The sequence below is a fragment of the Pelecanus crispus genome, chromosome 3 (genome assembly GCF_030463565.1).
Source record: "Pelecanus crispus isolate bPelCri1 chromosome 3, bPelCri1.pri, whole genome shotgun sequence".
NCBI classification, from domain to species: domain Eukaryota; kingdom Metazoa; phylum Chordata; class Aves; order Pelecaniformes; family Pelecanidae; genus Pelecanus; species Pelecanus crispus.
The window spans coordinates 60774770-60788873 of NC_134645.1; the positions used below are offsets into that span (position 1 = coordinate 60774770).

Genomic DNA, 14104 nt, shown 5'->3' on the forward strand with positions numbered 1-14104 from the left:
ACATGCAGTGTGAGGATACACAAGGAGACTGTTCATAAAACTACAAATACATCATTGCAATCTTGACTGCGGTAGGGTGAAAGGAGTGTGAAACAAATGTATTTTGGCAAATCCATTGTTCCCCTCCCACGCCATCTTGAGCAAGGAGGACCTTGGTAAAAATGTAGACAGAGACCATAATATGTATTTGTTTTCTTCACAGTAGCCTGAGTAGTGCTAAACTGTAGTTCTCCAGGAACCCAGCTCCAGATGTTATTAAACTACTTTTCTTCCATCCCACCCACCCAAAAAGAATCAAGTTATTTTGTTTGAAAATTAAAACTAAGTTTCAGAAGTGGAGCCTGTAATACTTTCAACAAGAGACTTATAAATCTGAGAGTTCAAAAACCTTGGAAAAGAGTCTCTGTGCATTAGCGTGTATATCTGGAGCTGGGCATCTTCATACATGTGAGGGCTGGGATCCAACAAATTTCTGTTGATCACTTCTCTCACCCGGGAATCAAGACTAACCTGAAGAAGATGAGAACAGATTAACATTAAACAGTAATACTGGAAAGGCTGTTATATGTATCTTTATTTCTCAGGGCTCCATGGAACATGCTGAGTTTATCAGTTTATTCAGGTAATGCTCTGTGCTTCTTTCAGAGCCACCACACAATTACAGACTGAGACCATTGACTCTATTTCAGTTTTGACTTGGTCTTTGCATCCATCTCAAGATCTTTAAGATGAAATGCAGCTGCATAGCAGAATAAATACAGTGCAACTAAATAAAGTTCTGCAGTAACCTGGATTTCCCAAAATATGTTATTTTACCTTAAAAAAAGATTTTTACATATTTAAATGTCAATGAAATGAATGTTGAATGACTCTGATTCAGAGAGCTGAAATGGTTTTTTCCTGACCATTTGTGATTAAAACTTTAGAAGCTTTCTAATCAGCATTTTCATCTGGCTGCCCTACATATTTTCTTCCCCTTTTTTTCAGGCACTACACTTGTTACTCACAAATTACCCAGAGCTTTTTATCATTTTTATTGTGTTAATCTCCCCATTAATATTAACTATTTCAGATTTGTTCTTCTTTTCAAGACTCTTTAACATCTGGTAATTTATACTTTCAGGATATCATATGTCCGTATTGAAGTTGTTAGCAAGTTTCAATTTTAGCTTCTCATTTACTTTCCATTTGTAACGAACTCCTGTGCCTAGGCAGAAAAGAGCATATTATGCTTGGGATGAATGCACAGATGATTTTAGAATATCATTTAGAAATTTGAGTGAATGTACAGCTTATCCACAAAATGCTCTAAACCCAGTAAAATTAATGCCTTCTGGATTAAATGAAATGGCAGTAGCAGGAAAGCCCACTGGGGCCAGCAAGGGCTTAGTCAGCTAAGAAGAAAAAGGCTAAAACACTGAGTAGAGAAATACCAAGCATAGGTCACTTAAGCTACTGTGATTTGCACCAGGTTGCAATCTGACCCTACTACTCTGCAACCATATAAATAGATATTCATATTGTCTGAAGGATTGAGTTCAACCCTGGAAAGCTCCACGTACCAAGATACCTTAATATGTGAGGAATGCTAACCGAGATGAAAACTCGGAACATGTGTGGATGTGTGAGCTTGTGCATTTCTATATGTGGTGAAGTAAAGTCTTTGAAATACAGTGGTATGGTATGGTACTGAGGAGTAAATATACATTTTCATTATATCTTCAGTACCAGCTGTAGACTCTGGCATTGTTGGCTTGTTGGCATATTGGAGTATGTTCCTGCCACAGCAGGCAAGCTCTTTCTCCTCCAATATTTGCTGTTACTTGGTTATCGGTCACAAGGCACAACTATGATGCAGCCTAACTGCGAGCAAACTGTTGCCTATTCATGCTAGCAAATGGTACCTATTACTCAAGTACGCTATCTCTGCAGAACATCCATTTTGCCTGCTTAATGCACGCCCTCCATCTAAGCGCTCATTGCTACGCCTGCATGCAGCACCCCGGGGTGCAGCAGCAGACCCTGCTGTACTCCTCCCTTACGGATGGGTAGCAGTGCTGTGCTGGCTGCCATGAACAGCCTTCCCCCTTTCCCACCCTGGTGCTTCCCCTCCCTTGTGCTGGCAGGGCTCTCTGGGCAGCCCTGCAGCTAGCTGAGTTAAGGAATTGATCAATCTGAAAGTGGCATTTCTTTTTTGGGCTGTTTTTCAACCCAGGCATTTTTCTGATTGAATTCGATGTCTAACTAACGTAGCTGTGCAAGCAGGCTGGACTGCACAGCAGGAATGAAGAGACCAGTGTGACGGCTTGGCCAGTGACTACCTGCTTTTTTAGACACAACAGCATGCAGGGGTATAGTGATATGCTAGTCTTGAGCAGCAGTGTTGCAGCCATGCATCTTCAGAATTTATTTGAATAGTTTTCAGTCCTAGACCATTGCATTTCTGTAGCACAGAAATGACACACTAAGATGTAAGCGATTGTCCCCCTGACACACATAGAATCATAGAATCATGGAATCATAGAAATGTCTAGGTTGGAAAAGACCTTTAAGATCATCCAGTCCAACCATTAACCTACACTACCAAGTCCACACTAAACCAATTAAGGGTAGACTAGACTAAACCATGTCCCAAAGTGCCACGTCTACCTGTTTTTTGAACGCTTCCAGGGATGGTGACTCCACCACCTCTCTGGGCAGCCTGTTCCAATGCTTGACTACCCCTTCCGTAAAGAAATTTTTCCTAATATCCAATCTAAACCTCCCCTGGTGCAGCTTGAGCCCATTTCCTCCTGTCCTATTGCTACCTACTTGGGAGAAGAGACCAACACCCACCTCACTACAACCTCCTTTCAGGTGGTTGTAGAGAGCATGCACACGCATGTATCTTAGCAAAACCAGTTTGTGCAGCTAGCTAATTGGTTCTTCATCATCAAATATAGCTGGGATAAAAAGCTCAAATTTGGCAGGATGGTGGGGTTTTGTGCCATCGAATATAGTAAAAGTTAATTGCACTTATAGAATGAAAAAAAAATGGAACTATTAATTTACATTGTAGTTTTTCAGTGACTCACTAAAGCCAGATGGCAAAACTAGTTGGAATTTCTAAAGGTATTTCCTTGCTAAACAGATGAATACAAGGTATCTGTTTGGAACACTAAGACCTTCTGCCTCTATAACTTCATCCCTGAACAAGTAATGCTAAATATTTCAGCTCTTATGCCAAAAGATAACATCTGGAATGGGATGCCTGGATGAACAAGATCTTTTCAGCTCCTGTGCTGATCTAAAGCATTGCAAACAGTTCTCATTTGCCTCATAAGATTTCCAGTAGGGACAGGAGCAACTGGATTGATGGCATCCACACATGTCCAGTACATCAAGTTTGTGAGTAGTTTTGTTAAACCGTAAGTCAAACAACACTTAGTGTTTGAATTTTAACTGCTGGTTGATCTTAGCTTAAAAAGACAACTGAGCATTCAGCACATATATATACTAGAGATATATTATAAGAAAACTTCATTATTAGCTTGCTGTACTGGCAGTTATCTCACTCCAAAGCAAAAGTATACACTATGGCACAAGAGAAGATAATGGAGCTATAAATTGCCTTTGGCTTCATTCATATGAATGAGGTTGCTAATTATTACTGAATGCAGTGCAGAAATAAAATGTAGGAAGCAAGGTCCACATTGAGCATAAATTAGCATAACGCCATTGAGTATAAAGTCAGATGCAATGCACAGAGACAAGGCAAAGGAGCTAAAGGTACATGACGTAGCCTAAGACAGACTGTTCTATAGTACTTATATAGTCATATATCTCTCTATTCCAAAACATGGTTTGATAGGGGATGCTTTTTCTTTACTCCAGGTGAAGATCACTTCAGAATTTGTCTATTTCAGTTTAAGGGTTGAAGAAAATCTTATATAATTTCCTAGATATTATCATACCTTTCATTAGAGAAAATACATGGTCTCCATTCCTGGGCTTTTACATAGGAAGAACCAGTGCAAATGTGGATTTTCTCCCAGACAGCTGTTGCAGTAGATAAATCTATAATGATTCTGATTTAAATTCCTTAATTTTGGTGCCTTTTCTCCAGAAATCCATTTGCATTATTTACTTCCTCTCTCTGGCAGGCATGTAGCATTACTAAAGCAACATATTTCTCAGCCTTCTCTTACTGGAGTTTCTTGAGTCTTACAGAGAGCTTTGAGGTGTTGTGGCCAGTGATGCTAAATGGCCCAGCACCTGTGTCTCTACTTTTTCTGTCCCTTCCTTTCCTGATCTTATATCCATACGAAGACTTTCATCTGACAGATCAGGCAGGCTTCCAGACTCCCATCTGGCAATCCAGGGTATAACATTTCTGCTCTGGAAATGAAAAACGCAAATGTAACATTTACAGCTTTACCTCTTTTGGTGATAGTATAGAAATGTAATCTTCATATATAAGTCTTGCTTTTTCTTCAATAACTTTCTTGTTCTGTTCCTTCTTTAGATCTTCACATGCAAGCCAGAAAAGCAGGTTCTCCTCACTATACTCTGTTCGAAGAAACTCTCTGAAAAGGTTCCTCCCAGCTGGTGTTTTCATCATCTTGTCAAAATTCTGAGCCCAAGACAAAATTTCATCTGCAGTAGGGTTTTGGCTGCAAAAGCAAAGTATCATTACAAATATGCTTCTATTTTTGTAACAGTGTTTTCATACATTCATCCAAAAATTCTCCTTTCAACTGCACTTCAGTCCAGAGTGAAAACTGGAAGCAACAAGGCTTCAGCAGTGACAGGGGAATTTTGCTCACTCTTCACTTGTGCATTCATTATCTCAATAGCCCACTAAACATGCTTAATGTTATGAGACATGCACTTGGCTTTCTGAGAGTTTTCTACTAGTGTTGTTAGCCATCAGGCTCAAAGACAAAAATCCCACAACAGCATTGAATTCCTGCCTCTGCAGTTAAAAAAGATGTGATTTCAGGGAGCTGGCAATAGACTCTCTTTCATGAGGGGTTTAGATGACACCTGATGTCCCTGCCTGCTTCTGATGGTGTTTGGCCAATCGCTGGCTGCCACACGATTTAGTTCAGGAAGGACAAGAAAAACAAAAGGCCCTTGGCAGCCAAGAGCATACTAATGAGGCCCAACAAAATAGTTATTCAGAGACCTTTTAAATTAGCATATTTCCCTGTGCTTGTACCTAAGGGTTGCTAAGCTTCCCTCTGTTTGGTGCTATTGACCTGAATTATGATCTATTGGCACAAGATGTGATGGATGTTGCTAGCAAAACTGGAGAGAGAAGAAATGGGAAAAAGTCCTTATTCCCATTTTCTGAAGGAAACTATTAGTGGCTTGTAGCAGTGGACACACTGGGCAAGCGATCAGAAGACTAACTTGTGACACTAATCCATTAATGTACCTATGAGTAGCTTGAGAAAATAATACTCCAAGTTACTTAACAGCAATTAAATATGGTTTCAAACTTAATTCTGAGTGCTCACCCTCCCCTCCTTGATAGGATCCAACACAAAAGCTTTACTAGCTGTTGTTTAAAGCTTCTGTGTAATCCTGTTGCACAATAAGTGACATTTGTCTGTATGATTTCTCTTCAGGTCCATTTATCAACTCCTACTCTGCATGCAAGTCAGACTGGATGATGGGAAGCTATTTGTGATAGCTTGTCAGCAGTCCAAAAGATCTAATAAATGAGAAAGTGTTTAACATTTAAACTATCCAGCAAAATAATTGTAATCTGAACCAAAAAGTATGAACATACAGATTTGAAGGTGAAAAGTGCTCTCTCTGAGGACAGTGAAAAGAACCTGCTGAGGTGGAGGGAGCTGACAAGCAACCTGTGCTCCCTCATTGTCTGTTGGGAAGCTCTCTTTGCTACAGTATTTTATGGAAATTTCTGACATTGTCCTTTCATAAATGACCACGAGTAGCAAAGAAGACAATGAGTTGTTTGGGTTGCTTCTACCATCAATCATATCCTCTAGAGTTAAGTTTTAATTTACTTTTTATGGGATTAGAGAACTCAAGGCCACTCATAGGTTAGCTTTTTTCCCAACACAATAAACATGGGCCCAAGCTTTAGACAGAAACAGCAGCTCACTCTCAGTGTGTGTTAGCCCGTTTTTCAAGGTATGTGTTTCCTTGGTTAATTCCAGTGAAAACATAGTCTGAGTTGTTTTATGAAAGGTAGCCATGTTAAAAATCTGACTGTAAGTACACTTGTGCCCGTTAGTTTTTCTTCTTGTCTGGATAAACAGAAGAAAATGATCCCACAGGTAGCAGAGGCTTCTTATAGAGACCCACAGGTCTATGGAACCATCCATGCACCTTCCATTCCTCCCCACAGTTCTTCCCCACAAATAAGAAACTGTAAGTAAGCCTGACTTATGAATGTCTCTGCTGGCATTTCATTGTCAGGACAGATTTTCCTTCCTTTTTTATCAAATTTTTTTGGAGGAAAAGTAATTAAAAGGACATTCCCAGAGCATAAAAACCAAGGCAATTCTTGATACTAGTTATAGGCAAATTAAAAACATTTACTGGACAACAGTTTGACCAACTTACCATTCTTCTATGACTTGGATACTCTCCATTTTGGTCGTATGTGTTGGCCTTCCTGCATTGTCTCCTCTATCTTCATTCCTAACAGTGAGGCTGCAATGTAGTACAACACTTTATTTTGTCTAGAGGAAGTTAATTTAAAACAATGAATATAGTAATGCAAACTTTTAAAAGTTATAAACCTATGTAAAATGTCATTTTTCACTCTTGCCCCAAAAATTTTGGAGAGGAATTTTTGATAATGACTTTTCCCTTTAATTCTGATGAATATTAATTAACAGTTGCTATTAGCATGTGTAATTTTTTACAAGCTCACAGTTTATCCACTGAAAGATGGATACAAACTTAGAGGTCACTTTTGGAGTGATTTCACTTAGTACCTTGAGAATGTTAGTAACAATAAGGGTAAGGGGGATAAGAATATATGAGTTGGACATTGATGAGGCTTTGGTGCCCCACCAGTTCTGGATGGTTGTTCATTCTTTATGAACGTTCCCTTTTTTATCTCCAGGATACGGTGGCAGTAGATGTCTCAGATACAGAACTTAGCGTGTGGCAGCTTCTTATGATTTCCTCCTCTGACCTAAATTTGATTTTCATTCCAAAAAGTAAAACTTACTGGCCTCTCAACAGAAAGGCATCTATTACCCTCATATTATCACAAGCAAGGAAAAGAAAGACTTCCTCTATGTAAGGATGTTTTTGATTTTTTTTTTCTTCTTTTTTGACCTGGTAACTAGCATCACTTATTTTTCTGTAAATATCTTTTTAATCAGATTTGCTTTAGTGGTAGTGACTTCCTCTGTGTGTGCTCTCTATGAATGTTCTGGAACATGGTATTGCCAGCAAAACCACAATTCTTGATAACTACTGAAATAAAACACATTTTGAATTATATAAATATTCATATAAGAAACCTGGTTCCAATATTTAAGCCTAAGAAGTGGACTGTAGTAAGGAGATGGAGATTTCCCTTTATCCACTGTTGCCTATGTGTCCAATTAAGAAAAAACAGGCAACCAAGCAAAAAATGCCCCCTCCCAATCCCAAGACAGCTCATATTTCAAATCTTGAGTATTCACCATACAATGATGCTTTCAGTCATCCTAAGTGGTGATATACAAAAATATGTTGGTAGCATAAAGCTTCTCCCTCCCCCACTAATCTGAATAACTTCTGCTCAGCTCTAAGAAGAAATCCCAGCTTTTAGACATTTTCAGCACAAATAACCTTTCTTTCTAGCCCCTCTGCATTTATGAGTTTCTTCAACATTTTTTCAAACGTTTGGCAGAGTTAATAAGGTGATCTCAAATACTCTTCTGAAAACTGGAAGTTTAAGCTCCCAGGTAAAGCAGAGCACATATTAAGACTTAAACATTACAAAGACGTACACTTTCAAACGAAGCTGTTTGATACTGGTTGCTCCTTCACTTACCTGCCAAGACCTTAGTTCAGGCCTTTGGTCCTGCTTCCCCTGTTACAGCGTAGGAATGCAGCTCCAGTGCTGCTAAGGTGTTAGGGTGTCATCAACTGCTGCAGGAGAAACAACACATCCTGAACTCTGGGGTTGGCAGGTAAAAAGCCTTTCGTCTCCTCTGACCTGTTGCTCATCAGTCTATAGAGGGAGCACCCAGGAAAGCCAATGGGAGTTCCGTATACAGGAGGAGAAAAAAAAGGGACCATCCACTTTCTGTCTTGTAATCTTTAAGTCCACACATGTAACTGCTTAGAGTCACCTTGCATCTGGCTGGAGCACATAGTTGGGGTGAGGGAGAAGCAGGGAAGGCACAAAGCTTCTCTCTCTCCCTCCCTCCCTCCCTCCCTCCTTTGCAGTCTATAGGTAGAGCAGCATTTGTCTTCTCTGCTGGGTGCAGAGAACTGAGTGTCCTTTGGTTCCATGGAAGAGTAACACCATGGAAAACAGCTTGTGTAGGTTGGGAGTGTAACAGGGTGTTCACCTGAGTCCGTCCAAAAGAGAATGAAGCTGCCCATTTTCTTTCCTCCACCACATGAGCAGCAGCTAAGCTGTACTGAGATAATTTACTTGTCAGGCAGTAGACATCCAAAGTTTGGATGCAGAGTCTTACTGGAAGTAGAATGTGACTCATCTGAGAGCAGTTAATCTACACTGCTAATTTAATTTGATGTCTGGGGTCAAATACTGGTTTTTTTGCTCATGCAAAATGTCTGCTAAACTTAGGAAAAACAACATGGGCTGATGAAGGTGGAATACAAGGAGTGAGTGGTGAGTAAGAAAGAGAAATAGGAAAACGGACAAGAAAGCCATCTTGACTTCATTGCACTTTTTTAATCAAAGGAGTAATGGATAGGCCCTTTCTGTTTTGATATTCCACAAGACTACATCTCAGTAAAAAGTTGAGATGGTGGGCCCAGAATACAGCGTGCGGTTGTCTGGTATCTGTACCAGAGTGACAATGCGAGGTACACACTTGGCCCTAATTCCTTCATCTCACCATTCAGAGCTGGAGTTCAATGGCTGAAGTTAGTCAGAGTTGCAAAACAGGGAAGACTCTAAAGAAAGAAGTGTTATACTTGGTTGGAATAATTTCTCAAGTTTGGGTATTGTATTCAAAACTGTGCTAAATTTATGATACATCTTGGCCTAAATTCTGCATTATGTTTCCAGTGACAAACACTAGCACTACATTTCAACTTCTATTTATCTACATCTGTCAAGGCTGAAGTTCCATTGGATACATTACTTTTGATATGTTTTTCCTGTGAAAGAAACCATCATTTTTATACAGAAGTACATTCAATTCAGACATGTTCTGCTTTCACTCAAGGAACAGGTTTGCTTAGAAAAAAAATTAAATATTTACACATTTGTGACTGCAAAGCTAATTTGAAAGCAGCCTTTAAATAACTCTGATCACAGTAACAGATTGCTACCTTTTACCTCAAAATGACAACACTGCATTGCTATTTGCTATGTTGCTATCTTCAGTTGAAAATACCCTATCTGCTCACATATGTCTGTGGAATTCAAGCAGTCCTCAGCAGCAAAGGCACCCTGCATACCTGGAGTTGGTGTCCTTGATACATTACTCCACCATGGAAGCTAGCTGATTATGTCAGAAGAATTATGCTGAATAGTGTAAAACTAAAGAGAGTAAAAGTAACAGGATAAATATTAACAAAATGATCTTAGTTAAGGCTTTAAGAAGAGGAAATTGCTGATATGCCTTATCAAAAAGTAGTTAAATGAAAGGGAGGTGTTCTAGAGAGACGTCTGATGTAAATTAACATATATGGTGCCATTGTTATTTATTAGTTGGAGTACATCCAGCAGATATCTTTAAAATTTAGAGATGTAAATTACCCATGATAAAAGCACAACAAAACTGCTAATGCCTTAAAAAGAGAGAGTTTGGGGTGACTAAAGGTAGAGTTTAAGTGGAAAGCACAAGCACTGGTTTGTTTTCTGTTCCTATGGAAGGTTTGTTCTGCCCACTTTTATGCTGATTTTATTGCTCTTTTTATAATCTCCAGATTATGGTAAAAAGTACTTCAGTAAACCCAAGTGGCCTGAACTCAATGTACCTATCAAATGTATCTTGGATTCCTGACTTCTTAAAAAATGATAGTTTCTTTAACTACTGCAACAGTATTATTATGAGTAATTTTTCTTTGGAGTGAGTGCATTTCTATTTTGCAAGTTCACAGGCTTTATAAGTAAAAATGTTAATGACCAGGGACTACTTAAAGAAGTATACAAATTGAACAAATTACCACATATAAGGTTAAGCTGGTGCAGGTTCCTAGCTGATGTGTTTCTGGAGGAACGACTGGGATGCAGAAAACCAATCTTTATTTATTTAGCTACTATAACTTAGCTGTTAATATTCATGTTCAGCAATTAAATAATTGTTCTGTTGAGTAATTACTAAGCTAAACCAGTATTGCAGGCCACTGGTGCATGGTAAGGTAAAAAAGCCAAGCTAATTGGATAAAATTATCAAGAGAGTTGGACTAATTCAAGAGCAAAAATCTCACTGACTCTTCCTCCAGGTGTTTCCACTTGGTGGTTTTAGCCTTTTTTAAAAGTTGCTTATTATCCCTACTGCTGCACTTACCTTCTACCACCATTAAGAAACTGAAAATCATTTAGAGCTTGGACCTGATCTTTCATTCTCTGTATATCCAGTAAACAAATAGTCTTTAATTGCTTCCCAAGGGTCAGATTCTTGTGTAGCCAGCAGCCTAAATCTGGTGAATCAGTGAAATTGCTGTTATCACTGTGGCAAGAAAACTATGCCATTGTGACAAGCACTAAGATTAACATTCTGCCCATGCATGGCTAACACCAGTTACTATTCACTCAGGTATTTTCTGTTATGTGCATCAAATGCAGGACATCATCACAGTATTTTGCAATTATGTCTGGCATTGAAGACAATGTGGTGATTAAAGCCTCTTGCCCTAGTGGTGTTTTTTGTTCTGCCGTGAAGATAAGGAGTAGAAGTCAAACTGGGACACTGTGAACCAGTTGATAGGCTATTGAGTTGCCATTCAGGAGATCTGTGTGCTCAATTCCTACTTCTTGGCTGAAGTTTGTAGATGCTAGGCCCTGCAGGGCAATGATTACATTTTAGGCTGAACCTGTGTACGTCACACGGTAGGGCCACAAGCCCTCTAGCCACCACTGTAACACAAAAACCTTCCTTATTCCAGCCCAAAGGCCACATGAAGTCAGTTGCACATACAAAATCTAAAGGTTGAATTTGGTTTTCAGATTAAAATCGATATTCATTTAAGATCCTCTGGGTAACAGATGTTCTGTTCTGTTTCTTTCACTGATCTACCCTTTGAAAGAGTGTATCTCACTGGCACCACTCTTCACCCTATCCTACTCCTAGGAATTTTTATTATTATCAGATCAAGAGACAAAATATTTTTTTACTTCATAGGTCCAAAATCCAAGAAGTATTTTTTTGACGCTTGAGTCCAGCTTCCAGTGCAAGCGAGCTACAGGCAGGACTGCCGTAACTTAAATAATGGGGATTTAGTAGATGTAGATTAAATGGAAGCTTTCTTACAAAACCACAACTCCCTCCCCCAAAAAGCCACAAGAGATCAATATTTAATTGTGATTTTAAAATTCCCCTGATGTAAAATGGCCATTCACCTAAAATATTGACAAACACAGGTTGAATTTACCAAATAGGTTCAGATAAGAAATATTTTTTCAGGGTCATTTGGAGCAGGAAAAGTCCTCTTTTATACACGCAGGTTAATGCACTCATTCAGGATTTGAAACACCCTTCCTGTGGGACTACGGTGGGGCAGGTGTCTTTCAAGCTGTTCTGCTATTCCACTTTGGTGAAATAATAGAACACTCATTACACAAGACAGAAACAGGAGACTCTTAATGGCAAATCATCATGTAGTGAATACTTTTAAGCATTTTATATAAAGTACAGTATTTTATATCTCATTGAAGAGAGAGCCTGAAAACAAGAACATATGATTAATGCATTTTCCTGAAGTGAGGGGAAGGTGGTTTTTAAAACTCTGAGACAAAGATGGGCACCAACCCTAGATCTTTCACCAGCTGGGTAAATACCTTCACTCGTCAATACAAAGTGGTTGTGCCCCTGCCTGTCTCCAAGCTCTTTGATTCCTTTACTTTTATTATAACTGTCTGGCTTAAAACATCTATATGAACAGAAACTTATTTTTCCTGGTTATATTTTGGATGCAGAAAAAGTGCATGCCAATATCTTTTTCATTTTTGGTTGTTGTTCAATCTGACCAGACTGTCTTCAATACTGTGGTTCAACAGTCAGTCATTGAAAAATCACTTATTTGCACAGCTCCGTTCACAAGTTCACTCCTACATGCTGAGGCAGGCTCTGGTAAAAGTCAGAGGTGGATGTGGTCCTCGTATGCTGTATGATAATGCAACAGACAACTATACTGTCTCTCTAATTTCTTTTATGAAACCAAAGAAAAAATTATTTTCTGACACCTTGTTTTTCTGACAGCTGGAATATTTAAGCCTGACAGCAGTGAAAACTAGTTAGGGCTGTGCTTGTTTATGAACAGAGGAGCATGATGATTTTGCTATACAGTACAAAGCAATAATAATGAAAAATAACTGCAATATTATCGTGATGCATTCATAAAGAACAATACAGCTATGCTAATCTCAAAATCACTTAGAGTCAGTAATGCTATCTTCTATCTCCCTTTTAATGGCACAAAAATAGGCATCCATGAGAATGAAATGTTACATGAACAATATTATCTAAGGATAAGTCTTTTTTTTTTTTTTTTTTTTTAAGCTGAGTAAAGGGTAAAAAACCTGCTTCTATCACAGTTAGGAAAAGAATTAACTTTTTGTTACAATAAGCAAGTAACATCCAGAATTCTGAGAAAAAAGAAAGCTAGAGTCATGATTTTTATGAGGAAGTGATGCCTTGCACTAGATATTTTCATAGGCTCAGATAAACTTACATTATATCCTTCAGGCTCCTGGCTGAAAGAAAGGGGATGCATCAGCCATCAAAGCCATGCATTGTGGTCTCTTATCTCTGACCTCTGAGAATTTATCTCCTTGTAAGAATAGCAAGACAGACTAAAGCACTTAGACTGTTGTAATAATACCAGTATATGCAAAGCATAGAAGTGCAAACTTAAGTCAAATTAGTGGCACTAAATGAATTCTACAGTGGAGGCTTGCGTAGACCCCTGGAGGTCTGCAAGGCCAGCATAAGCGATGTGCAGTTCATCCACAGAAAGATGTGAAACAGTAAAAATTGCAAACTTGGTATTTCCACATGTCTGCATTGGTTGTCTGTGAGAAACTTTGGAGTGGAACGGTGGTCAAGAGCCTTTGGAGTAATTTGCCTAAATTGATCAGAATCTGGTCTTAACTCGGTCAGCAGAACATGATAATTTTTGTTCCAAAGAAGAAACAGATCAAAAAAATGTGAAGAATTTTTTTTTAATTAGTGTCCATCCTAGTTCTTTAATGAGATAAGATTTACAGATCTTCACTGAATTCAGTAAAGAAATGTAGGAAGTAAAATTTGATATTGAAAACAAGTTAGAATTTTAGTTAGACACATAGATTTAGTTAGATACATAGTTAATAGATACATACTTCTCTGAGGAAAAAATGAATTGTCTTGTGCTTAAAACGAAATGAGGGAGATTGTGTTTAGTAGACTGACACAGGAAAGCAGTCTGTTGGGGAAAAGCCAACAATTACCATAAGGCTATAATCAGCCTACTTGGCAGTGTCCACTGAAACTATAAACTCCTTTCAAAAAGTCCAGGTACCTGTGGTGCTAAGTTTCCTGAGTGCCAGAGTTACATTTGCCTTAGGTGAAAAGATGGTGCAAGAGACATGTATAATCCAAATTGTTTTTAAAAGAAAAAACAAGCAAGCATAGACTCCAGCTTGGACTCAGCTGTTTTAGAGTGAAAAAAAATGTGTTTGCAGGGAGAATTTATAAACTTGAGGTCTGATTCTGCAAGTCTTACCTCATGTAAGAAAAAA

General features: G+C 38.6%; 1 protein-coding gene across 2 annotated transcripts in view; it reads right to left on the bottom strand.

The window, feature by feature from the left end:
* Positions 1–321: 321 nt before the first annotated feature.
* RGS17 (regulator of G protein signaling 17) overlaps positions 322–14104 on the bottom strand; it is a 34116-nt gene continuing 20333 nt past the window's right edge. Inside the window, exons 3-5 of one of the 2 annotated variants that reach the window (XM_075707816.1) lie at positions 6580–6669; positions 4418–4652; positions 322–510 (exon numbers count right to left, since the gene is read on the bottom strand). In XM_075707816.1, coding sequence (XP_075563931.1) covers positions 322–510; positions 4418–4652; positions 6580–6669 — 514 coding nt within the window. The remainder of the gene's footprint in view (positions 511–4417; positions 4653–6579; positions 6670–14104) is intronic. The other variant, XM_075707815.1, reaches the window with a different exon arrangement.